Below are 25,073 nucleotides of genomic sequence, written 5' to 3' on the forward strand. Positions count from 1 at the left end.
AGCTTTATAGAATCCCAATACTGTTAACAAAATCCCCAGGCAATTTATTTGTCTAATGGTTTAGAAGCAAGGAGTTCTATTCTGAGAGCTGAGAGTAAAGTTTTCAAATATGGGGACTTGGGAATAAATTTTGCTGTGCCTGGTAAAATTTAAAAAGTCTCAGTGTGGTGGGTGAGAGTGGGAGACCACAACTAATGGTTTTATGGGTGCTTTGGGGGCCCTTGCACCCCATGTCTATAGTCCAGACCCTATTGTTTGACCATTCACAGCTCCCAGCATACCTCTACAGCCTCATCTCTGGCTACTCAGGTATACCTTAAGCTCCTTATAACTCCTGGTCCTTCCATCCTTCCTGCCATTTTCCTTTTATTTAAGATGTCGTGTGCACCCCCACCCTCCCCACTTCTCTTTTGTTAATGCTCAGCAAATCTATGTTGGCTTCAAAACCTAGCTAAAATACCCTTCCTTGGGAATTCTTTCCCATTTTCTTTAAGCATTTTCTTCATGTTCACAAAGATTATGTTGGTACCTCTGCTTGAAGACTTAGGTCTATATCTGACCTCCTGAATCAGGCAGATATTCAGTAATAAACCTTTGTTGTTGTTGTTTTAATATATTTTTATTGATTTCAGAGAGGAAGGGAGAATGAGAGAGAGATAGAAACATCACTGATGAGAGAGAATCATTGATTGGCTGCCTTCTGCATGTCCCCCTACTAGATATGTAACCCGCAACCCGGGTTTGTTCCCTAACGGGGTATTGATCCATACCTCCTGGTTCATAGGTTGATGCTCAACCACTGAACCACACCAGACGGGCAACCTTTGTTGAATAGCCCCTAGGTTCTTGCTACCTACCTGAGCTTGAGAGCCAGTTTTTGTCATCTGGGTTTATTGCGGGGTTGAGGGTTGAAAGAAATCTTCTAAAAGCTTAGAAAATTGGAATGTTTGAAGGATTTTAATTTTATATTGTTTGTGTTCCCTTTTGTCACTTATCATGGTAAAAGAAGGCAGGGCCAATGGTTTTTGCCAGCTTATTTTCAAAGGGGTAACAGAAATACCACTAGTAATTTTGGTACCCAGAAGAGCTAGGCTGTTCTGTTTTCTTAATATCTGACCGTGTATCTGTACTTATTCCCCTTGAATTATAGCCCAGGTATTCTCACAAAGTCTGAAAAAGGAAATCCCTACCTACCCTGTCATATCTGCCCAGAATGTTCAAAGCAGCGTGTACCCTGTGCAAGTAGCTGTCCCTTCTCTAGAAAGCTAGTTCTCTGGCAGGGCTAGCCAATCCAATTCTCTATCTTAGTCACGCTGCTCCAGCCCTGATACTGCTAGTGCCTGCTTGAACCTGTGCTGCTTGCCGCAGATTTCTGTATACTCGTTCCTGGGCCCATTTCCTGTTTCTATTCTGGTCACTGGTGGCTCAGCTCAGCTTCCTGCTTGTGTGTCTCACATAGATTCCTCTTGCTGGAACCATTTGTTTTCTTTAGAACAACTTCAGCCTGAATACTAACTGCACCTTACCTCTAGTATGATGGCTCCTGAGGTCAGTTACCTACTGAGGACTGGTGAGAAGTTACACACACAACCCATCCCCCACCAAGCATACCACTTGGATTTGACATGGTTTTTTAGTTTGTCTCAGTACTGCTACAGGGAGCTGGTGGTTGCCAGAAATTTATATAAGAAGATAAACTGGGACCTTGTGTAGGCCAACCTTGTCTTTACTCATTAGGGCTCTTAGGAAGGTGTGCCCTGATTCTTTTGCACCTGGAACTAATAAACATATTTCCTGCTGCTGAGGAAGACACTTGGTACCCTTTCCAGCCCAAGCCTCCCTAAGAGCCCAGAGAATACTTACTTTGGGTTGGGCAGGTAATACCATCCTCAGCAGAGTAGAGTAAAAGCATTATAGAGAATATAGGGATGAAAAGGAACGCATGTGCTGACTCAATCTTCGTCTTATGTGAGCAATTCAATCCTCCCAGAGCGTGGAGTAGAGGGATAAGGTGCAGGGAGGTTGTATAAAGGAAGACGTGAAGGTGGATGTCCTGAACAAACGTATTTTAAAGTTCTAAGGCTCCTCCATCTTGCCTATTTTCCCCAAAAGGTGCTAACTTAGCAGAAAATAAGTTTGTGAATAATTCTGCTCTCTCCACAACTTCTCAAATTATCATTTGGTAATTCTGTGTCACATACAGTGGTTTCTACTCTGAACCCTAGGCCTGGGTTTGTTTAATAGGCATTTAATATTGGGAGTTGGTCTTACAAAATTGTTAGAAAGGAGCAACCTCTAGGCTTGTCCTTCAGGAACAGAACTAAACCTAGATTTGACCCACTGAGGGAACTCCTGTTTGTGAGCCACTATCAGATTGATTGCTCTAAATCTGCTATCCGGGGATCAGTAAGCTAGAATCAAGAAGTATCAGCAGTTGCTGCCACCAGAACCAACACCCAGTTACCTGGAAGATGAAATGGAAATGCTCCAGCAGAAACAAGTGAAGGAGACAGAAACATGGTCTCTGCCATACTTTAATCTACGGTAATCTTGAATCTGTTTCTAATTAGTAGAGCCTGAATTGTGTCAGAAACTCATCTGCAAGGATTCTGGGATATGTAGTTTTCAGCTTTTTAAGCCTCTACAATTATGAAAAGAATAGAACAAGGGCAGCATGAGTTAGTCCACAGAATATTTACCACACTAATGCAAACACCACCACTCCTTCTTACCCCCACCTTACATATGAGGGAGGAGTAAAGGACCTGCCCAAGGCCAATTCAGTAAAGGAGAATATTGGGTACCCTGACTTTCAGTCCAGTGCTGTTACTATTAGGACCAATTCCCATAAAGGACCAGCAAAAAGCTCCGTTAAGAGAAGGAAGAATGCTATATTCAGAAAACCAGACTTTGTCTTACATGTTCTCTTCTCTTTGGAGAGAGGGACAAGGAGATATGGAGAGATGTGGGGTTGAGATTTCTTGGCAAAAGTAGTGATACTATAGTTTCTGGATTTGGGTCTACTCTCCAGGAAGATGTAGGAAGCATTTACTCTGGAAGGAAGAAACCCCCAAAACTAGAATTTCCTGAAATTCCTGAGTCAACATATGGATTAACTCAGTTGCCTTGGTGACAGTGGCTTGCTTCCACCCATCCCCCTTTCCTTCCTATTGGTGCTGTCTACAAAGCTGCCATTGTTCTTCTCCAAAAAGACCAACCAAAATCAGAAAGCCAGTCTAACAGATGTGTGAATGCTAAGCTGTTTCTTATCCTGGGGTTGGTGGGGGGGGGGGGGGGGGGTGGATCTTGAGCTTTTTGAACAAGATATAAACCAAGACACCCCTCCTCCTGCCCCCTATAAATACTATTCTTATAGAAACCACTAGGGCTCCTCTACACCAGAATAAAAATTTGTTCCTCTAAACTTGGTCCAGATGGGAGGACCCTTAGGCGTGGAACTATGTTAACATACCTGATAAATCAAGCATAGAATTAACTGTTATCTTTTTCCCATGTTTCTAACATATTTGGTGTTCTGTCTGAAAGCTGGATCTAGTTTTGTCCCTTTTGGAGGCCAGTGCTTGATCTTTTACTTTATTCACTTCCATGGCCTGAACCTGTTCCATCCTCCCCACCTGGTGTCGGCATGGAATTGGCTTGTATTATGACATAATCACTGATTGCCACGCAGCAGAACTCACCTCCAAGCTGCTAGTTCACTTCCTTCCCATTTGATCTTTCCCAAGGAAGCTATAAGAAGCCATGCCTTGTTGAAGGTGGGAACTAGGGGTTGAAGGCGCAAGCTCAGAGTCAGCAAACCTGTCCGTTAAGGCCAGCTTTGATGTGGGAGGAATATTGAGTATTGTTTACTGAGATAAGTGAAGGCAATTTCCTGACATTTGGGGGAAGGTAAGAGAAACCAAGTTCCAAATAAAAGGGATCAGTGTTCAGATGAACTGTTATCAAGAATATTCATATCCCCTTGCCCCTCCATTTTCTACTTTTAGAACTTGACTGTGTCTCTCCCTATGTTCAGTATTGTTCTCTTTGGTTTTAATGGCCTTTAAGGTCAATGGCTATCTTTTCTGATTTAAGATCCATTCCTCACAGGTCTGTTTGTTCCACTCCCTCCCCCCAAATATTTAGATTTTTATCTAGACCAGTAGGCATATGGTAAAAAAAAGACCACTGGCAAATATAAATTTAGGGCTTTATTTTTTTATTTATTATTTATTTTTGTTAATCCTCACCCGAGGATATTTTTCCATTGGTATTTTTAGAGAGAGTGGAAGGGAGGGGAAAAGATAGAGAAACATTGTGAGAGAGTCACATCCATTGGTTGCCTCCCACACATGCCCTGATCGGGGCCAGGGATTGAGCCTGCAACCCAGGTCTGTGCCCTTGTCTGGAATTGAACTTGGGACCCTTAAGTCTGCAAGCCAATGCTCTATCCACTGAGCCAAACTGGCTAGGCCTATTTTTAAATTTTATTTATTGATTTTAGAGAGAGAAGCATCAATTTGTTGTTCCACTTATTTATGCATTCATTGGTTGGTTCTTGTATGTACCCTGACTGGGAATCAATCCCGAAACCTTGGCGTATCAGGACAGTGCTCTAAGCAACTGAGCTACTGGGTCAGGGCTAAAAATTAGGGCTTTAAATACCAAACCAAGGAGGCCATACAGCCCCCTAGACCTTGATCTAAGCCATGTTGAGTACAGTGCCAACTTTGTCTTCCTCAAGTTGTACACATTTTTACATCTTTGCTTGCTTCTGGTTGCTATAATTTTGAGGTGCAGCCAGGTGAAGTAAAAGCCTAAGGCAATACCCCCTCCCCCTTATACTTCCCATACCTAGAATTCTGCTGTGTGTGTGGGTTCTCCTTTTTTCTCCCCTTTTTCCTGCCCTCCTTGCTCAAGTTCTAGGATTCAAGCTGATGGTGAAACAAGGTCGATGTGGTTGGCCTTCCTAAAGGGAAATGCTTGGCTTGGAGAAAGTAGGAAGTTCTTCTTTACCATGCTCATTTCTTGCTGTGATTAGAACAGCCCAATTCCATTAATATGCACTGTTCTTGACTGCTCTAACTCAGGCCATCTCTGACCCAGTTTCATTTTTTTCATATCTGGAATGAAGAGTCTGTTAGCTAGTGACCCTTGAAACACTACATTTTTGGCCAAATCTCGTGTGCAAATGAGAAGCCTTTGCAGAATGAGAAGTGTGTGTTGGAAGGCTGATTAGGTTGTTAACATGGTATTATGCAGGCCTGGTGGGGACTGACAAATTGGAAAGCAAGGTTTCAACTGATTAGTGCCCTGTGGGAGTTCTAGGATTTTTTAATTTTTTTTTTAAGTTGGGAATCTGGATTATTTAGTTATTCTTTTATTTTTAGAGAAAGAGAAAGAAACATTGATTTATGGTTTCACTTATTTATGCATTCATTGGTTGACTCTTATATGTGCCTTGATTGGGGGGTCGAACCCACAACCTTGTCGTATTGGGATGACACTAACCAACTGAGCTACCTGGCTAAGGCTTGATTTTTTAATGCAAAATCTTGGAATTATTTAAAGGGTCTTGTAGGAATGTTGGGCAAGGGGTTAAAATGTTCTCTAGGGCCTGTGGACCTATCCCTGCAGCTTCTTGCAGACTACCCATGTAGCTTTGGCTTCTTTGGAGCTGGTGCTTAGAATTTCTCTGTGGGTAGCACCATCTATCCATGGCCAGTTCTCATTGTTTGGTGTTTGTTTTATTGGTTTGGGGAGGGAGAAGTGCAGGGGAGATGTTGAGCAGAAAGAAGCACTCAATGTGATTAAACCTGTAGCAGAGCAGATCTGTGGTAGCAGAATATCGACCCCTGGAAAATCAATGGCTGCTGCAGTGGCCAAGCTGCTGTTTGCAGGGGCTCCCACCACAGGAATGCAGGCAACACAACAGTCTTTCTTCCCCTTTTACACCTCAGCAACACCCTCAGCCTCCAAGAGTTAGACCCACCTCTTAAGATTTTGCTGTGGTGGATTAGAACAGTAGGTTCTTGTATTTTTTGTACTTAGATTGAAATTGTTCCAGTGACACAGCTCTGCCTCCTAACAGCCTCCTTTCCATATGGTTCTTCCCTGCACTGCAATTTTATCAAAGAGCGCTTACCCAAGTGGCCAAGGCCCATTCAGGGTTGTACTTGACAGTTTTAGACAGCATTTGGTTCCCTTGATGCTACCTAAGAGTGCCTTCCTGAATATGGAGGTCCATAGTTCAGGTACAGGGTTAAGGTGGGGGAAGGATGATTAAAGGAAAGAGAGAGGACTAATTGAAATTGGGTCTAAAGAAGTAGATTCTAGGTTCAGCAACGTTTATCGGGCTTTTTGTCTTTTGTGTGCCTGACATTTTTCTGGTCAATAACAGGAGAATAGCCCTGGCTGGTTTTGCTCAGTGGATAGAGCATCAGCCTGAGGACCGAAGGGTCCCAGGTTCAATTCTGGTCAAGGGCACATGCCTGGGTTGCAGGCTTGGTCCAACATGCAGGAGGCAGCCAATCAATGATTCCCTCTCAACATTGATGTTTCTATCTCTCTCTTCCTCTCCCATTCTTTCTGAAATCACTAAAAATATATTTTAAAAAATAATAATAACAGGAGAATATAGCCTGGTCCTGCTTTGGTGCCACAGGCTAGTGGGAGAAAGGGCAAATTCAGCACAGTGCTGTTAGTCCTGTTGCATGAGGTCCAGAGGAGCCTTGAAGGGACTCTGGGTCCTGTGGGGTGAGGGGTAAGGGAAATTGTACTATGACTATGGAGGCTTTGTCCCCCACAAAGCTGTTCTCGTCTTTGAAGTTTCCAAGGCAAAAAACGATTTTATTTTTTATTATACTTTATCTTTATTGTTGAAAATATTACAGATGCCCCTTTTTTGCCCCCATTAACTCCCCTCCCCTCCTCCCCACCCACCGCAAAAAAAACCCCAAAAACGATTTAGTCTATAGTTGCTGTACCTAATGTGCGAGTTCAAGCAATTGTTTTTCCCACTAATTTATCCTCTGGGTGGGTAATGGATCACCCTACCATGTTAGAGGACAGTTCTGTTGCCCATTGTTGGAGCATGGCTATGGGCAGGGGATTAAAGTATGCTTGGCTTTTGCCCCCACAGAGGAGCTTCCCATCTTGTAGTTTGGGGAATAGGGTCCCTAAAAAGGCCCAATTGTCCTCCAGTTTGGAAGGGTGGCTGCAGGGCTGTGTGAGGAGGAAAGGGTGAGGTTTTGAAATTGCCTGAGATGAGGCCACCTGGAGGCCAGGGATGTTTGACTTTTCTCTTTGGGTCACATCCTTGTGCTTGACAATATTCAGTATGAAAACCAGTAGATACCTACCTTCATGGGACTTAACTTCTTGCTTGTCTCCTTAGATTCTAAGCCATTCTCTCCTCTCTTCCCCCTGGTACATTAAGTACCCTTCTAAAGACCCAGAGGTGAAAAAAAAATATTATAACCTTTAGGGTAAAAAAAGGTAGGTTTAACTTAAGAGAGTTAAGGTGAAACAGCTGATTTGAAGTAAACTATGAAAGTAGGTTTAGAAAGCAAGAGTGGTTTATAGGAAGAGTGGCTAAGAGGGGAACATTGTAGCATTGTTTTAGTCTTTCCTTCTACAGAAGATCTAAGTGAGGCCGGCTAATCACCCAGCATTTTGGAGAAGAGTTGTTGCCTGACCCTGTTTGGAACATGGAGCCTTTGATAGTGGCCAGCTTCCACCTTATGATGGAAAGAGTGCAGGCTTTGGAATCAGGAATATGGGTTTGAACCCCAATTCTTATGTTTAATAGTTCTCTGTTCTTGGGCAAGTCATTTAACTTCTGAGCTTCCTGCTGCTTTGTTAAAATAGGTTTGATACCTATATCAGAAGATGATTGTGAGAACAAAATGTGAGTAAATCACATATACCTTAGGGTTGAACACATTATAGTCACATACTTATGTCAGTTCTGTCTCCCTTTGAGAGGGAAACACAAAGGGACTTGCTTTCTTCCTCTTTTCAATATTCTTTGAATTCGGAGATTTGGTCTCCCAGAGCTTTACTTATGCATTCTGATGAGTATATAAAGGGGATTTTCTCCTAGAAGAGGACCCCTAAAAAACATTCTGAAGACAAGGAGAGTCTGACCTTTTATCTGTTGTGCCATCCTCACCAGGCAGCTGGAAGGTACCAGGAAGAAATGATCCATCATCCCCAGAACAATAAGGGGTTTTGGAAACTTAGGGGAAGGGGTTAGGAGTTCTCTGAGCCTTTCCTGGAACAATTTCTGCTATTCTGAACACTGAATGTAGTTGAGGCAGGAGATGATACTTGATCCTAAGCTAAAAGGGATGGTGTCAGCCTGTCACCCTTTGCATCTTTTCTTCCCCCTTCCTTACCACCTGCTTGGCCCTGATGTGGAAGTACTGCCACTAGCAAGAGGCAGCCTTTTCTGGTGTGTTGATTTGTTCTTAGCATTTCAGCCAGCACCAGCCAATCTGCTTTCTAGGCAGGGATGGCAGTTAATCTGTTGGAACAACAGGGCAGCAGTTCTATACTCTGGAACCCCTACCAGTCTAGGATGGGTCAGATATCCCTTCCTTCCATTTAGCAAAGACTGAGGGGGAAAAAACAACGGAGAACCTATGACTGGAACTTTATTGTACTGAAAATTTTTATAAGTGTTTGATAGAAAGGTAGCATCTTCTCCTCCTTACCCTTGGCAATATCTTAAGGAAGGCTTTATGGAAAAACCAGTCTTCCTAAAACGTATGTGCCTTAAGTAATTCCTATGTAGTTAAATGTGTTTTGTTTTAAAATTTGTTAAAGCTGTTGCCTCCTTTCCTACCACCTGCCTTTTTTCAAGGGTTAGATTTTCCAGCCTTTTCTGTGTTCTTCAGGATTTCCTCCCATTCTCCAGCGTGGGAGCAGCCTCCTGTCAGGCTAGGAAAATAATTGACAAATTGCTAGTACAGACTTGGTCACTTCAAGCTATGCATTTGGACTTTTTTCATTCAAGGATTGTCATTTACATGAGTATGGTTGAGTTGCAAGGTTCCCATCACACAAAGTTACTATACGTATGTGTGTAGGATTTACCTGGCTCTCTTGGTGGATGGTTTCCCTGCCAGTAGTTAGCACAACTTGGCAAAAGCTCTTCACAGCTGAAAGAATACAAGAACCTCATGTATCGGTTAACAAAAGCTCCATTTCTCAAAGATTCAGCCACATTTATGAGAGAAACCTGAATCTGATTATTGTCATGACCCTGTTATTTAGATTTGCCTGTTGACGTTATTTAATTTGCCCAGCAAAGAACTGATATCCTCATGAGGCTCTGTTGGAGATTGTTTAAACCCCCCTCATCTAACCCTGAGATGGTATCTTCCTGCTTGATAATGTTCTTCATCAGGCAGCCAATTCATGTTAGAACTTGCAGCCCTTCCTATGAGAGTACTAGCAAACCCCCCCTTACACACACACACACACACACACACACACACACACACACACTGAGGTATGGACTGTGTAATTTTGGGCATGGTTTTGTTGTGGTGTGAAGAGAAGGTGTTAGCTGCTGAGTTCTGTTTGTCAGCAGAGCCTAACAAACCCATGCTGGCACTCGCTGGGACTGGGCAACCAATCACAGCTGGAACAGTTATCGTCATGGAGTCCCTATGGGCTTTCTCTATCAGGTCACATCCCAAAATAACATTGGGCAGTGTTTCAAGTGAAGAAACGAAGGCTTTCAGGGCTGGAGCCAGCCTGGAGTGTGAGATTCTGTGTGAAATAGTTGGACCTGCTCCAGTGTTTTTGATCTGCATGGTAGATGAGCAATAAAATTCATGAAACACTTTGGAAACACATGAGAAAATTCTCCCTGGCCCTGCTGCTTCCTTGGAACTGGCAGGGCACTGAGTGGGCTGATCTCACCTCCCATCTCTTAGCAGGATTGTTCTTGGAGGAGACAAAATCTAGGAAAACCTCTTTCCATTTAAGAGGCAGAGCTGTAATTCTTACAGCGGTCCTCCTAGAAAGTATTTGTTAGGTGAGCCCTTTTGGGAAGACTAAGAACCTGAGTCCTGAAATTCTAAAGGCAGCCCCCACTATGGAGAATTGGGGCTGGGATTGATTGAACTTTGTCTGTGATAAGTATGTTGTGGAAAGCCCGACAAGTTAAGCACATCAAGGTCTGACTCAACAGCCATATATCCGGCTTTTTGTGGAACAAAAGACTTGAAAAACTGGCTTTTTGTAGGGTAGAAAGCAGAGGTGTGTCCTGTGCAGTAAAAGGACATGGAGTTCAGAGCAGTTTCTGTTCATGTAGATAGAGGGGGGAGACTTCTTTTGGAGTCTGCGCTTACAACTCCCTCTCATTTCCCAATAAAAACATTTACTTGTGATTAGCCACCAGGACTGAAGGTATGTCTTACATCTTACACTTGCTTGTGTGTTGTCATATCTCTCATTCCAAGGTATAGCATATTTCATATGATCCTGACCATAATGCCAGTGGTGTTTCATGCATAAGCCCCAGTGGTGTCACAAACTCAGATTTATCTAGTCCCCTCATTATATAATTGAGGGAAACCAAAGCCTGGTTTTTTTGCCAGCTTACCCAAGGTCACAACTGATAAGTACCAAGAGTTGGGCCTTAGTCTCCTAACTCAAGGGTGTGGTACTTTTTCCTCGGCTCATATAATACCAGCTTAATGGAGAGCTCTGGGGTTCAGCAGACCTGGAATCAAAACCTAGTTTCTGCCATTTGCTTGCTGGATGACTTGGGCATGTAACCCCATCTCTCTGAGCATCAGCTTGCTCATCTTCATCATGTTAGTGGTAGAAGTACCTATTTCTAAGAATTAACTCCGTAAGGTACCTGGCACGTTGCAGATGCTCAAATGGTAGTTATTATTTATATTAATGTAAATGGTCTGCCCTTCCTGTGCTATATTTTGGTTCTTAATTTATTTTTTTTAATCACCTACTCATGCTGACCAGTTGCCAACTGATGAAAATGACAGTTTGAGAGACTGGCCTCAAATCAACCAAATCTGAGAATAGGAATATTAATGCTGCTGCTTTCCATACTATTGTTTATGCCTATGTACCCCAGACCACGTGGGGCTGCTGTTGACAGTGGTTTATTTAGCACTTTTTCTCCAAGGATCTCAGAGCACTTTACCAAAACTGGCAGCTCTCCTCAAAGTGCCTTTGTGAAGGAAGCCACCACCTTGTCACCACAGATGTCTCCAGGGTCCTGAGAACCCAGCCTCAGGGGCTGCCGGTATTTTCTTCAGGCGACTGGGATTCCCTCAGCTGGACTGGGACATACACTTGTGGAGAGCCTGGGTTTGCACAGAAGTGTGGCTGAAGGAGCATCCGAAAGCCCTGCCCTGGCTCTGTAGCAGTAGTTGGTGGGTTGTGGTTGGGTTTTTTCTTTCCCCTCCTCTGTTCCTCAGAAGGTCTCCAAGAATACACACCAAATTGAACAGGGTTCCTCTGTTGAAGGCAGCAGAAAGAGAGCAAAGGGGGACTTTGGCTTTACATACACTCTCTGAACTGTTTTTAGCATGAGAATGTTCATGTTTTACTGAAAAGACAGAAATGTTCAAGACACTTAATTTTTCAAAGCCATTTGAACAGAGCCAAGTTCTTGTCTTATGGAGAGACCTTTGATTCCTATTGTGTTGCAAAATATACTGATTTCTTTTTCATGTTAGCAAGTAACTTTTATTAGCAAAAACTGGTTGTTTGATAAGGAATAGAGACTGTAGGAAGGAATGCTGAAGGAACTTACTGGTCCCTAAAACAGAGCATTGGGCTGTGGTTTCTGTTACAGACCAGAGATTAACAAGTGGCTTTTGAGGCCTTTTCTGGCATACATAGTTGGCTTCTCTCATCATCTTGCTGTCTCTCTGAGTTTACTCTCCTTAGCTCAGATAGCTTAGCCCTCAACATGGGAATGGAATCCCTACTCTCTTGGTGTGAACCCAAGGCTCTTTATAGTCCAGGTACTTTAGGCCTTTGAGGGGAAGAGGCTCTTTGATGTTACCTGGAGAAGGGCAGCTTTTTTTTTTTTTATTTTTTTTACATTTTTATTGATTTCAGAGAGGAATGGAGAGGGAGAGAAGAAACATCAATGATGAGAGAGAATCATTGATTGGCTGCCTCTTGCATGTCCCCTACTGGGGACCGAGCCCACAACCTGGGCATGTGCCCTTGACAGGAATCGAACCTGGGACCCTTCAGTCCACAGGCCGACGCTCTATCCACTGAGCCAAACAGGCTAGGGCTAGAGAAGGGCTTCTTTTTTTTTTTTTTTTTTTTTATTGATTTATTACAGTGAGGAAGAGAGAGGGATAGAGAGTTAGAAACATCGATGAGAGAGAAACATCGATCAGCTGCCTCCTGCACGCCCCCTACTGGGGATGTGCCCTCAACCAAGGTACATGCCCTTGACCAGAATCGAACCTGGGACCCTTCAGTCCGCAGGCAGATGCTCTATCCACTGAGCCAAACCAGTTAGGGCCTAACTGCATTTTTAAAGCATGCTATTGTGTACTAGTAGGAAAGTTAGCATTTTCTAACTTCTCAGCTAACACAGAGAGCTGGACATAGACACAACTACACACCCACCTACCTACCTACCTACCTACCTGCCTTGCCTTCAGGGCAAGCTTTGTTTCGTTAGAACTCAGCAGAAATGCTTCCAGCCTAGTAAAGTAACCAACCTGGATACTTGGAAGAGAGCCTAAAGGTGCCACCTTGAACTGATATTTCCAAGGTGAGCTTGTTGTGGGAATAGGAATAGACTCAAATCAGGCCTCTTCAGGTGTGTGTCTTTAAGATAACTCTTTGTTTAACTCAGACCTGACCCCTTATCCAAAGCTCTCATCCTTTCTTCGAGGAACATTTAGTTTCTAGTCTGAAGTTAATGTGTGGTGTTGAGCTAGAGAATGAACATGGGGCAGGGAGTTGAGTTGAGGGTGCATTTCCTGGGGTGAATTTTTTTCATATTGAGCTTCTGATTGCTAATTTTGGATTGTATCTACCCAAAGCGAACTCTACTGATTATTTCAAGACAAGCAAAGCTCCCAAGTAAATACCAACTCTTCATTGTACAACTTAAAACTAGGGAGAAAACTGAATTTGTTCAGTTGATAAACATTTGTTAGGAATATAGGCCCAGACCTTTTTGTTCTATGCAGTATATCCCTTTTTCACCCCCTACCCCTTATACTAGTATATTAAAATATGGTAACTTGGAGAAAGTGAGTCCTTAGTAAATCCTATATAATAAAAGACTAATATGCAAATTGACCGAACAGCTGCTATGATGCAAACTGACCACCAGGGGGAAGACACTCAATGCAGGAGCTGCCCCCTGGTGGTCAGTGTGCTCCCATAGGGGGAGCACCGCTCAGCCAGAAGCCCTGAGCCAGGCTTACGGCTGGCAAGCAAGCCTCTCCTGCCTCTACGGCAGCAATAAGGATATCTGACTGCCGGCTTAGGCCCACTCCCCGTCAGTTGGACATCCCCCGAGGGGGCAGATGCTCAATGCAGGAGCTATCCCTGTGGGAGCTCCGCTTAGCCAGAAGCTGGGCTCATGGCTGGTGAGCACAGCAGCATTGCAGGAGAGCGACAGCGCATGTCCGACTGGCAGCTTAGGCCCGCTCCCCGTGGGCTCCCAGACTGCGAGAGGGTACAGGCTGGGCTGAGGGACCCCGCCCCCCCCCCCACCTCCCCAGTGCAGGAATTGCGTGCACTGGGCCTCTAGTATAGGTTATAATAATCTGAGGGGCGGGGATCTGTGATTACTGCCCAAACTTGTTAACATTCTCTTCTGGCTCCTGGTACTCTCCTGGCAGTGTTTTATAAAGCTTCCTCAGTGGAAAAGAATTAAAGGCTCACTGAAATGCTGCACTCTTACAACTGTGGAAATTGAGGCTGGAAAAGAAAAGTACTAGATCTGCTTCTGATGGATAGGCCAGAGGTCAGCAAACTACAGATTGTAGGCCATTTACTTGTTTTTCTGAATAATCAAATGGATGTGGCTGTTTCAATAAAACTTTATTATCTGTGACTGCTCTTTTGCACTATGATGGCAGAGTTGAGTAATTATACTTGAAGAAGACTATCTGGCTCACAGAGTCTAAAATATTTTTCTATCTGGTCCTTAATAGTTTGCCATACGTAAGCTATAGTATCACAACAACATAATGTGTGGTGTGCTTGCCCTTGGTTGTTTAAGGGAAATGTTAATCATGAAGTAGAATTGTTGAAAGAAGAGTCTTTCTGCCTAATATTGCTAATTGAGATATTGTGGTATGTTTCAGGATCTATCTGGTTCAATAGATGATCTCCCCATGGGGACAGAAGGAGCTCTGAGCCCTGGAGTGAGCACATCAGGGATTTCCAGCAGCCAAGGAGAGCAGAGTAATCCAGCTCAGTCTCCTTTTTCTCCTCATACCTCCCCTCACCTGCCTGGCATCCGAGGCCCCTCCCCGTCCCCTGTTGGCTCTCCCGCCAGTGTTGCTCAATCTCGCTCAGGACCACTCTCGCCTGCTGCAGTGCCAGGTACCCTCAAGTGCTGGGTTTTGGGGAGAGGGGGACAGGGACTGGCTTACAACAATATCAAGGAGCCCAGCCTTCACTGGCAGAGAAAGAATCTCTGGTGATGTCTGCAAAGTTTCTCTTCAGCATTTGAAGAAGGGAGATGGGAGCCCCTTTGTTGGAGCTCTCTGTGTATTTAATACTGGGAGGTGTTTGATCTTCTCAGGAGCCATTTCCAGCTCTGAATTGACCACCTAGCTAGAATTCCAGGCTTAGCCATGATTGGCTTACTTTCTCTATCTGGAGCAGGCAACCAGATGCCACCTCGGCCACCCAGTGGCCAATCGGACAGCATCATGCATCCTTCCATGAACCAATCAAGCATTGCCCAAGATCGAGGTAAGAGCCTGGGCTTGGGAGTGTCGGGGTGGGTGTGGGGAGAGGCTAAGGCTGAAACTTAACACGTTGGGGACCAGTAGTTTTATTGCTAGCTTTACCCAGTAGCCAGATAAGTTTCTATTGAATGAGTACAAAAAACGTTTTACATTAAATGTTAAAGGCACGCTTTAAAATTAAATACCCATTGCATTTTGAAGTTATTTATTACATGTTCTTATAAGCTAATATCTTTTTAAAGTATGATACTTTGTAAAACACTGTGTAATATGAAGTGAGAATTCTTGTGATCCGTCTGCAATGTGTTAATTATCCTGTGCAAAATAGCTTTTAGAGAACTCTATGGCCATGAAGTGTAGGACAATTTCAACAACAGTTGTGAAGTTAAGAGTGGGCTTAGCCATGTAGTTACTCCAGAACTGTGTTCTTCCACCGTCATTCTTTGTTTCTTAGTGTTTGTGTTTTGATGTATTCCCCCCTACATACATTGTGCCCAGTTTGGTCAGCAAATGCTAAAACTCAGCATTGAATCTTTACTCTTTAAATCCTGCACCGTTTTAGTTTTTCTGTAATTGCTATTTGTCTTTTCAACCCCCCATTTAGTAGAAAGAGTTGGCGTGATCTGGTTAATGGCTATGTCATTTTGAAGGATACCTAAAATGGCACACAGTTATATAGCAAATAAGGTAGAGACGTCATTCAATTAGTTGCTAAATAAAATGGAGATGGTGAAGTCCTAGGATAAGGGAGAGCATTTGTTCCCATTATATCGAAGTAATAACTAATATATATGGGCACTACCCACAAATAGGTTACATGCAGAGGAACCCCCAGATGCCTCAGTACAGTTCCCCCCAGCCCGGCTCGGCCTTATCTCCGCGTCAGCCTTCTGGAGGACAGATGCACACTGGCATGGGCTCCTACCAGCAGAACTCCATGGGGAGCTATGGTCCCCAGGGGAGTCAGTATGGCCCACAAGGTGAGTATACTACCCAGTTAGGAGTACATAAGAGATGAGACGAGAAAACAGTTCCTTGTCTGATATGCTGCTGTCCAGGGTGTAAAGAGTAGAATTGTTGTTTGCCTTTAATTCACCAAAGCCAGGCCCTAAAGTAGGGCAGGACTGTTACCATGGGAAAATCCTTGAATGGGGATAAGGTGTTTAGCTCACGACTGAATACAGACAATCAGTAAATGGTAATTATCCATTATACTTGTTTTTAGTATATTAGTCCTAATAGAATGGATCTTTCTTAAAAATTAGCCCTAGACAGACTAAAGATAGAATGTCTTTCATATAGCATGGGAAAGAAGGTAAGAATGTAGAAAGGAAACAATTTCTGGAGTTGTTGAACCTGGATAGCAGCAAAGCCAGCCTTGCCTGCCAGTCAGTCTTGCTCTGTGCTGTCTTTAAGACGAGGGGACAACTGAGGCCCATCTTTATGTGCTTCTACCCTTCCCTTAACCTTTTTTTTTAATGGGGTAAAATTGGGCTCTTTCCAGACCAAATCTCGAATGATTCTTACTATTTTTCATCTTTGGAATTTTAGAGTTTGAGCATTAGTGAGTTGCTAATGAGTCACTAATCAAGTCTCTGTGTCTTCTTTCCTTCTTCTTCTTCCAGGAGGCTACCCCAGGCAACCAAACTATAATGCCTTGCCCAATGCTAACTACCCCAGTGCAGGCATGGCTGGAAGCATGAACCCTATGGGTGCTGGAGGTCAGATGCATGGGCAGCCTGGTATCCCACCTTATGGCACACTCCCTCCAGGGAGAATGAGTCATGCCTCCATGGGCAACCGGCCTTATGGCCCTAACATGGCCAATATGCCACCTCAGGTTGGGTCAGGGATGTGTCCCCCACCAGGGGGCATGAACCGGAAAACTCAAGAAACTGCTGTCGCCATGCATGTTGCTGCCAACTCTATCCAAAACAGGTAAGGCCTGGGAAGTGAAGAGGGTGTCAGTGTAAGGAAATAAATTGTAGAATCATTCAGGTCATTGAGATACTTCTGGACCTAAATCATGTTATTATGGTAAATATGCATTTTATTAAGAGCTCTTTAAAAATTAGCCTTTCTTATAGTGAAAAACACAACAAAAGTTCTGATTCTTAAATATCATAAATTGGTATCAAATTTCACATGACCAGGTATCATATGTAAAGAACTTTATAAAGCAGAGGTTATTTTGATCCATAAAAAATAAGTCTTCAGAGTTTCTTCATTTCTTCTGTCAATGTAGTTTCTTCGTTTCCAAAATAATACATATGACTTGAATCTGTGGTGTGAGAAATAAAGGATGGTAGGGCTGTGATTTGTCTTTTTTTCCTGTGTGGTCCTGTGCAGTTGACTCTGGTGCTAAAGTGAAGAAGTCTCATGTGATCTTGTTTAATGACTTGAAGATTGATCTTTTCTTCCTTGGCCATGGGCTTCAGTGAATATGATTCCTCTTTGTTTTTCTTTTGTTGTTGTTGTTTTTAATATATTTTTATTGGTTTCAGGGAGAGGGAGATAGAAACATCAATGATGAGAGAGAATCATTGATCGGCTGCCTCCTGCATACTCCCTGTTGGGGATTGAGCCCACAACCCGGGCATGTGCCCTGACCAGGAACCAAACCATGACCTCCTAGTTCATAGGTCAACACTCAACCACTGAGCCACACCGGCCTGGCTGATTCCTCTATTTTTGAAGGCACTGTCCTTGTATTCCATTATTGGTGCCTATAGTTCTTAAAGTGATTAGTCGTATTAGGATATTAATGAGCCAAGGTAGAATAGGGTGATTGACTGTAACTGTAAAGAGGTGGGTTTTAGTTGGTACTTCAAAATGATGAAAGCACAAAGTTTGTAGAAGGCCCATCAAGAAAGAATGCCAAGCCTTCCCTGCTTCTGCCAGGTGCTTTGCTGCTGAGGGCTCCAGTTTGGTTGAGGTTTAATGTGACAAAGAGTGATAAAATTGAGCAATATAGGCCTTTTGGCATAGAGAGGGCTCTTTAAATGGAAACACGCTTGACTTTGAAGGTGCCTTAGAGGCTGGTAGTACTTAAGTGACAGGGTAGGATTTCATTCTTCAAGGAGTGTTTCCTTTAAAATTGAGCTATGGTTTCCCATTTGGGGCTTGAGCCCTCTTAGAAGCTTTTGTGGGAGGTGGAAGATAAAAATATCTAAGTCAGGTAGTGCATGATTGTGGTTTGGGGATCCATACACTTTTTCTTTGTTAGCCTAACTAGATGATCTTGACTCACACAACCCTATGTAGCTCAAGTCCAAATCTGAAAGATTAGTGTTTCTAACTCTGGTCTCTCTCATGCTCTCTCTCGCTCTTTCTCTCTCTCTCTCTGTCTCTCTTCTCATCTTTCGCAGGCCACCAGGCTACCCCAATATGAATCAAGGGGGTATAATGGGAACCGGACCTCCCTATGGACAAGGGATTAATAGTATGGCTGGCATGATCAACCCTCAGGGACCTCCATATCCAATGGGTGGAACCATGGCCAACAATTCAGCAGGTAAGTCCTAGTCATTGCTCAGCCCAGGGATTTCTTCCAGAGTGATCTTCGTGTCACAAGCCTATTAAAGAATATTTTTCGTTTTTATAGGGATGGCAGCCAGCCCAGAGATGATGGGCCTTGGGGATGTCAAGTTAACTCCAGCCACCAAAATGAACAACAAGGCTGATGGGACACCCAAGACAGAATCCAAATCTAAAGTAATGATTTATATCTTGACTCTTCTCAACTTTCTTTCCATCCTTTCCAGTGATAGGAAAGAAAAAGAAAAGGGTGATTAGACTTTAGCCTTTTATGACACCAAATAGATAGTCTCAGATAAGGTTGTTTCTCCTCCTTATGAAGGGTCCCAGGATAGTAGCTCATTGAATTAGGTTTGAGTTAGTCTATGGGGTTCTGATGTAAAAAACATAATGATCTCGGATGTGAGGGCGATCTGGCTGCGACATCTGTCACCCCATTGATCGCCAGGGTTGATTCGGCTGATCTGGCTGGCTAGGCGGGTGTCCCCCTCCTCCCTCACCGATCCATGTGCGTCCCTCCCGAAGCTGCGCGCTCGGTCGAAGAGGACGACCTTCCCCCCAGAGGAGAGGACCGGTCTTCGGTCAAGGGTATACGAGTAGCTGCGCTCCCCTGCTAGAACCTCCAAACAAGCTCTCAAAAACATAATGATCTCATAGCTGCCTATTATGAGGATACTAGAGGCCCAGTGCACGAAATTCGTGCACAGGGGTGTGTGTCCCTCAGCCCAGCCTGTACCCTCTCCAATCTGGGATCCCTCTCACAATCCAGGACTGCTGGCTCCCAACTGCTCGACTGCCTGCCTGCCTTCCTGATTGCCCCTAACTGCTTCTGCCTGCCAGCCTGATCACTCCCTAACCACTCCCCTGCCAGCCTGATTGATGCCTAACTGCTCCCCTGCCAGCCTGATTGCCACTAACTGCCCTCCCCTGCAGGCCTGGTCACCCCTAACTGCCCTCACTTGCAGGCCTGGTCCCTCCCAACTGCCCTCCCCTGCTGGCCATCTTGTGTCCACATGGGGGCAGCCATCTTGTGTGTTGGCGTGACAGTCAATTTGCATATTGCTCTTTTATTAGATAGGATAGAGGCCTGGTGCATGGCTGGGGGCCGGCTGGTTTGCCCTGAAGGGTGTCCTGGATCAGGGTGGGAGTTCCCTTGGGGCGTGGGGCGGCCTAGGTGAGGGGCCTGTGGTGGTTTGCAGGCTGGCCACGCCCCCCGGCAACCCAAGTGGAGGCCCTGATATCTGGGATTTATTTATCTTCTATAATTGAAACTTTGTAGCCTTGAGCGGAGGCCAGAGCGGGCACATTGCCAGGGAAACCAAAGCCTCCTGCTCGCTCTGTGGCCGCAGCCATCTTGGTTGGGTTAATTTGCATACTTTCTCCTGATTGGCTGGTGGGCTTGGCTGGTGGGCGTATCTGAGGTACGGTCAATTTACATGTTTCTCTTTTATTAGTGTAGAAGCCAGATCTGCAGTGTATAATTCTCTATGAAACTGTGCCCCCTGTCCTTGTGCATTGTTAGATGGCATATAACATGGGCAACAAGTTGCTCTTCTCTTCCTGGACAGAACTAAGAACAGCAGGAATGGTTGGTGTCCTATCCTATCTAATAAAGAGGGAATATGCTAAATGACCATCACTCCGTCACAAAGCTGGCTGCACCCACAGCTTAGGCCAAGTTCCCATAAGGAGCCTTAACTAGCAATCAGCAGGGACCTGAGGCTATGCCCTCCCCTGCCCCGTGGGGCTTGACAGGGGACCTCAGGCCATGCCTCCCATCCAGCAGGGCTTGACAGGGGACCTCAGGCCGTGCCCCCCACCCAGCAGGGCTTGAAAGGGGACCTCAGGCCTCACCCTCGCCCTGGCATCAGGCTGGGGGACCTCAGGCCACACCCCCCACCCCAGTGCCAGGCCAGGGGACCTGAGGCCACACCCGCCGCCCGGCTTGACAGGGGACCTCAAGGTGTGCTTCCCGTCCTGGTGCTGGGCTAGGGGACCTCAGGCTGATCACCCCACCCCGACACCAGGCTGGGGGACCTCAGGCCACGCCCCTGCCCAGTGGGGCTTGATGGGGGACCTGAGGCAGTGCCCCCCTCCCAGTGCTGAGCCGGGAGACCTGAGGCTGTGCCCCCCTCTCTCCGCTTGACGGGGGACCTCAGGCCACGCCCCCGCCCCGGTCTAGGCTGTGGGACCTCAGGTCATGCCCCCCATCCTGGCGCCAGACCAGGGGACCTGAGGCTACGCCCCCTGCCCGGCAGGGCTTGACAAGGGTGGGACTGGCCGGGTCTGGATCTAGCCCAATGGCGGGGGGGGGGGGCCTGGGGGCAGGTCTGGGTCTCACGCGATTTTAAGGTGCATATGAGTTTGCGGGGACTTGATTCTGGGACCCATGGTGTGCCCCGGACTCTGACAGGAGGAAGGTTTTCATATACATTTTACTAATTTTCTTTTATCTCTGACACTTCTATTATAGAGAATGGGCAAATAGCAATATTAAATTATTTCCTCTAATTAATCCCCTTTTAATGTGCATGGATTTTGTGCACCAGGTCACTAGTCCTATATAATAAAAGGCTAGTATGCAAATTGACCAAACGACAGGTTGTTATGATGCGCACTGATCACCAGGGGGCAGATGCTTAACACAGAAGCTGCCTGGAGACCCCAGGCCAGCCAAGGCGGGTGCCAGTCGGCCCCACCACCACCATCATAATCATCATCATCCTGCCGGTTGCCCCACAGAGGGAGGCAATGCCTGACAGCTGCAGTGGCAGCAAGGGGTGGGGTCGGCGAGCAGGCAGCCAAGGTGGGTGCCAGCGGGTCGCCCCACAAATCGGCCCTGATCACCAGCCAGGCCTAGGGACCCTACCCATGCACGAATTTCGTGCATTGGGCCTCTAGTATTCTATAAAATGGGAAATGAGGCAGGTGGGGTTTGGTCCTTGGCCTCCCTGTAGGCTGGTACTGAGTGTGCTGGCTGTTGGGCCATGTGGCAACCTGGGGACCTGTTCAGTATTTGAGTTATTTGAAACATTTCTGCCCTATGTCATACCTCATTTTCCCTATTTTATAAAGTAGGGGAAATTAAGTATCATAGGAGCCACCTTCTATGGACTTTCACCTTTGGCTCCCAGACCCTATTAGCCATCCTGTCTTGGACAGGATACCATCCAAAGCCTTTCAGGCACTTGAGAGTCCCTTTCTTGAGAGTAGGCAAAGTTTTTCATTTTAGTCCATCCCATTGTCTCAAGATCATGATTTGAATTTCTTGAGTTCTCTGAAATAGTCTATAAAAGTGTGTCTAGCCCCTGCTAGGGCTCAGTTGGTTGGATCGTCATCCTGTACACCAAAATGGTTATGGGTTCAATCCCCAGTCAGGGTGCATACAGGAGGCAGCTGATCAATGTTTTTCTCTCTCTCTCTCTCTCTCTCTCTCTCTCTCTCTCTCTCTCTCTCTCTCTCAGCTGTAAATGTTTCTCTCTGTCTCTCTCCCTCCCTCTCTCTCTCTCTCTCTCTCCCTCTCTCTCTTTCCCTCCCCTCTCCCCTCCCTCCCCCCCTCCCCCTTCCCCTTTCCCTTCTTCTCTCTCTGTGAAAATCAATAAAAACATCCTTGGGTGAGGATTTATTTAAAGAGTGTGTCCAGGTCCTGATTAAGTAGTGTGGGTAGTGGTAGTGATATTGATGTCAGCTGGACAAGGATTTGACACTCAGCCCTGCTACTTGAAAGCTATGAGATCGTAGATGTGGCCTCCTTGTGCCTGCTTTTTTATCTTTTAAGAGGAAAATAATTTATGCCTAAATATGTAAAGGCATCTAGCACAGCACCTAACGTGTAACATACACTGAGTGGCCAGATTATTATAATCTCTGAACGCATAATAATCTGGCCACTCAGTGTGTGTGTGTGTGTGTGTGTGTGTGTGTGTGTGTGTGTGTGTGTGTGTTTTCACCCGGTGCATGAATTCGTGCATGGGTGGGGTCCGGCCAGCCTGGCCAGGGGGAGGAGACATGGGCGGTTGGCCGGCCTGCCTGCTTGTTGAACTCCTGGTCAAGGGGATAATTTACATATTAGCCGTTTATTATATAGAATATATACTGAGTGGCCAGATTATTATGCATTCAGAGATCATAATAATCTGGCCACTCAGTGTATATAGTCGGTATTTCCTTCCTTTACAGGAAGAAGGTCTACTTACCTATCTTTTGGCCTTGCAGCCTTACAAAGGCAGGGCAGGTGATAGTAACCACCCCAGAATAAGAAGCTTTATCACCTAATTAAGGAACTTCTAAGACCCTTAGCATAGTCTTTGAATCTAACCAGTTCCTAAGAATCTTGACCTGTCCCTTCCAGAAATCCAGTTCTTCTACTACAACCAATGAGAAGATCACCAAGTTGTATGAGCTGGGTGGTGAGCCTGAGAGGAAGATGTGGGTGGACCGTTATCTGGCCTTCACGGAGGAGAAGGCCATGGGCATGACAAATCTGCCTGCTGTGGGTAGGAAACCTCTGGACCTCTATCGCCTGTATGTGTCTGTGAAGGAGATTGGTGGATTGACTCAGGTGAGTGCCTAGGACTTGGCTTCCCCTGTGGTTTCAACAAGCCTCTCTCAAGATACTCAGTGGCTTTACCTGGCTTTACCCTCTCCTGCTCTCTGAGTCGCATACTGACAGACCTGGGAGCAAGGGCTTCTAGAAAATAAGGCTTCCAAAAGGCTGAGACTTCCCTGGGTAGGATGAAGTATTGGCATTACATTTACTATATGTCTGGGGTCCCACTGGGTTACAAAGATGGGGAAAGTCTGTGGGCAATTCTGATTCCATGGAGACAGTCTGGCATAGTGGACAAGAGCAAGATTCAGAGAGAGAGGCCTGGTTTTGAAACCTGTCTCAGCCATTTATATGTGACCTCAATAAAGGTTCATAACCACTCAGCCCTAACATTTCTTATTTGTAAAATAGTGACAGGTGTATCCTGCTAGGCTGTCTAAAGCTAGAAGTAATAAAGCTTTCAGCAAGATTTCTGCCACATAAATTGGTCTGCAAGATGGCACAGGGGCAGCCAGAGTAGTTGCTGACCCTTTCCAGGGAACTTTGCAGTAAAGATGAGATTTCAGGAGCTATTTAATAGAAATTGTTTGTGAAGGGGGAAGTAGGTGGGAAATTGTGTTTAATTAGTTACTCTCCATGGGCGACAAGTGAATGAATTCATCTCTGCTACAAACATCTGAACTGAATACCACCGTGAGCCTTGCCTCTGCCCTGATACCTTACAGCTTTGTTTTACTCTCAGCCCAAGAGGCAAACAGGTGAGGCAATGCTGGCAACACACTGTGGCTTGCAAACTTTCCTCCAATGTGTGTTCTGTAGTCATCAGGCCAGGAGCCTGCTGTTGGTCCTGAGTTTGTGGCTGAGCTCAGGGGAGTTGTGGCTGGGAGGCATATATTCCAAACTTTCTAAATCAGAAGAGGAAAACAGCTGTCACCAGCAGAAAAGAAAGTGATTGGAATGAAGCCAACCAACAGTCAGTTATGAATTCCTTCTCCCTTCAGGCTAATTTCCCTCCCCCACAAAGGAAAGCAAAACAAAACAAGACACGTGTGCACCGCCACATAAGTGGCGTGGGAAGCAAAGCCACAGAGGCTTCTGAAGTGACCCTGAACTTATTCCTGTCGTTCTCCTTGGTGCTAGTTCTCATACACAGGCCTCTCCTGCCTAGAAAGAAAGGGAATATTGGGTTAGGTTTGGCATACTTTTAATTGTGTGGGTGTCTGAACTTAAGATGAGTTAGTACAGAGAGAATCCCAAAGCCTAGGCCTGTGTTAGTTTACAAAAGGATGCCAACCTTTTAGATGCTGTGTTGTAATTGAACTCTAAAGACAGTGCAGAGGAGAGAGTGCTGTTAGAAGTTAGTTTGTGAAGGCTCCAGAAAGGCAAAAGATAAGTTCTGAGCTTTTCTGAAAGATTTGTATGTAGGGTTTAGGTGGAGGGAGGAGCTATTCCAGTTGACTGGCCCAGGTGGCCTGGAGATGAGAAATCTGGGATGTACCCTACCAACACCATCTCCAACCTTCAAAACTCAGCTCAGCTCAGTTGTCACCTTCTCTAGAAAGTTTTCCTGGTCACCTTCCCTCCATCTAGATCAGTGATGGGCAACCTTTTGAGCTTGGTGTGTCAAACTTCGCCAAAAAACTGAGCATAACTCGGGTAGTGTGTCACATTGAGGAAAAAAACATTATTTTGCGATATTTATAGTTTAAATAACATAAATGTATAATTGTTATATGTAATTGTATTTAATAAACCAAAAACTAAATATTTAGTGCTGACACGCGTGTCAGAGGTTCGCCATCACTGATCTAGATTGTTCTTCTCTTTGCTTCCTTATCACTCTTCTCTCTGGTATCATTAGTATCACAACATACTGAATTTCTTTTGTGGATTGAGTCTGGAAAGCCAGTGTTCCCTGCCCCTGAGAGGCAAATAAGCATCTATGATAATAAAAGTGTAATATGCTAATTAGACCGGACGACCTTCCGGACCAAGCCGGGGCTGCGAGGGAAGCCCAGTCCCGGGAGCCGGGGGAA

At 45.2% G+C, this 25,073-nt stretch overlaps 1 protein-coding gene across 1 annotated transcript in view; it reads left to right on the top strand.

Moving 5' to 3' along the window:
• The window catches only part of ARID1A (AT-rich interaction domain 1A), a 77,395-nt gene that overhangs the window by 42,318 nt on the left and 10,004 nt on the right, over positions 1–25,073 (top strand). Inside the window, exons 5-11 of the mRNA XM_008148035.3 lie at positions 14,340–14,580; positions 14,866–14,955; positions 15,764–15,931; positions 16,577–16,889; positions 18,320–18,465; positions 18,556–18,665; positions 22,840–23,049. Coding sequence (XP_008146257.3) covers positions 14,340–14,580; positions 14,866–14,955; positions 15,764–15,931; positions 16,577–16,889; positions 18,320–18,465; positions 18,556–18,665; positions 22,840–23,049 — 1,278 coding nt within the window. The remainder of the gene's footprint in view (positions 1–14,339; positions 14,581–14,865; positions 14,956–15,763; positions 15,932–16,576; positions 16,890–18,319; positions 18,466–18,555; positions 18,666–22,839; positions 23,050–25,073) is intronic.

The sequence above is a fragment of the Eptesicus fuscus genome, chromosome 9 (genome assembly GCF_027574615.1).
Source record: "Eptesicus fuscus isolate TK198812 chromosome 9, DD_ASM_mEF_20220401, whole genome shotgun sequence".
NCBI lineage: Eukaryota > Metazoa > Chordata > Mammalia > Chiroptera > Vespertilionidae > Eptesicus > Eptesicus fuscus.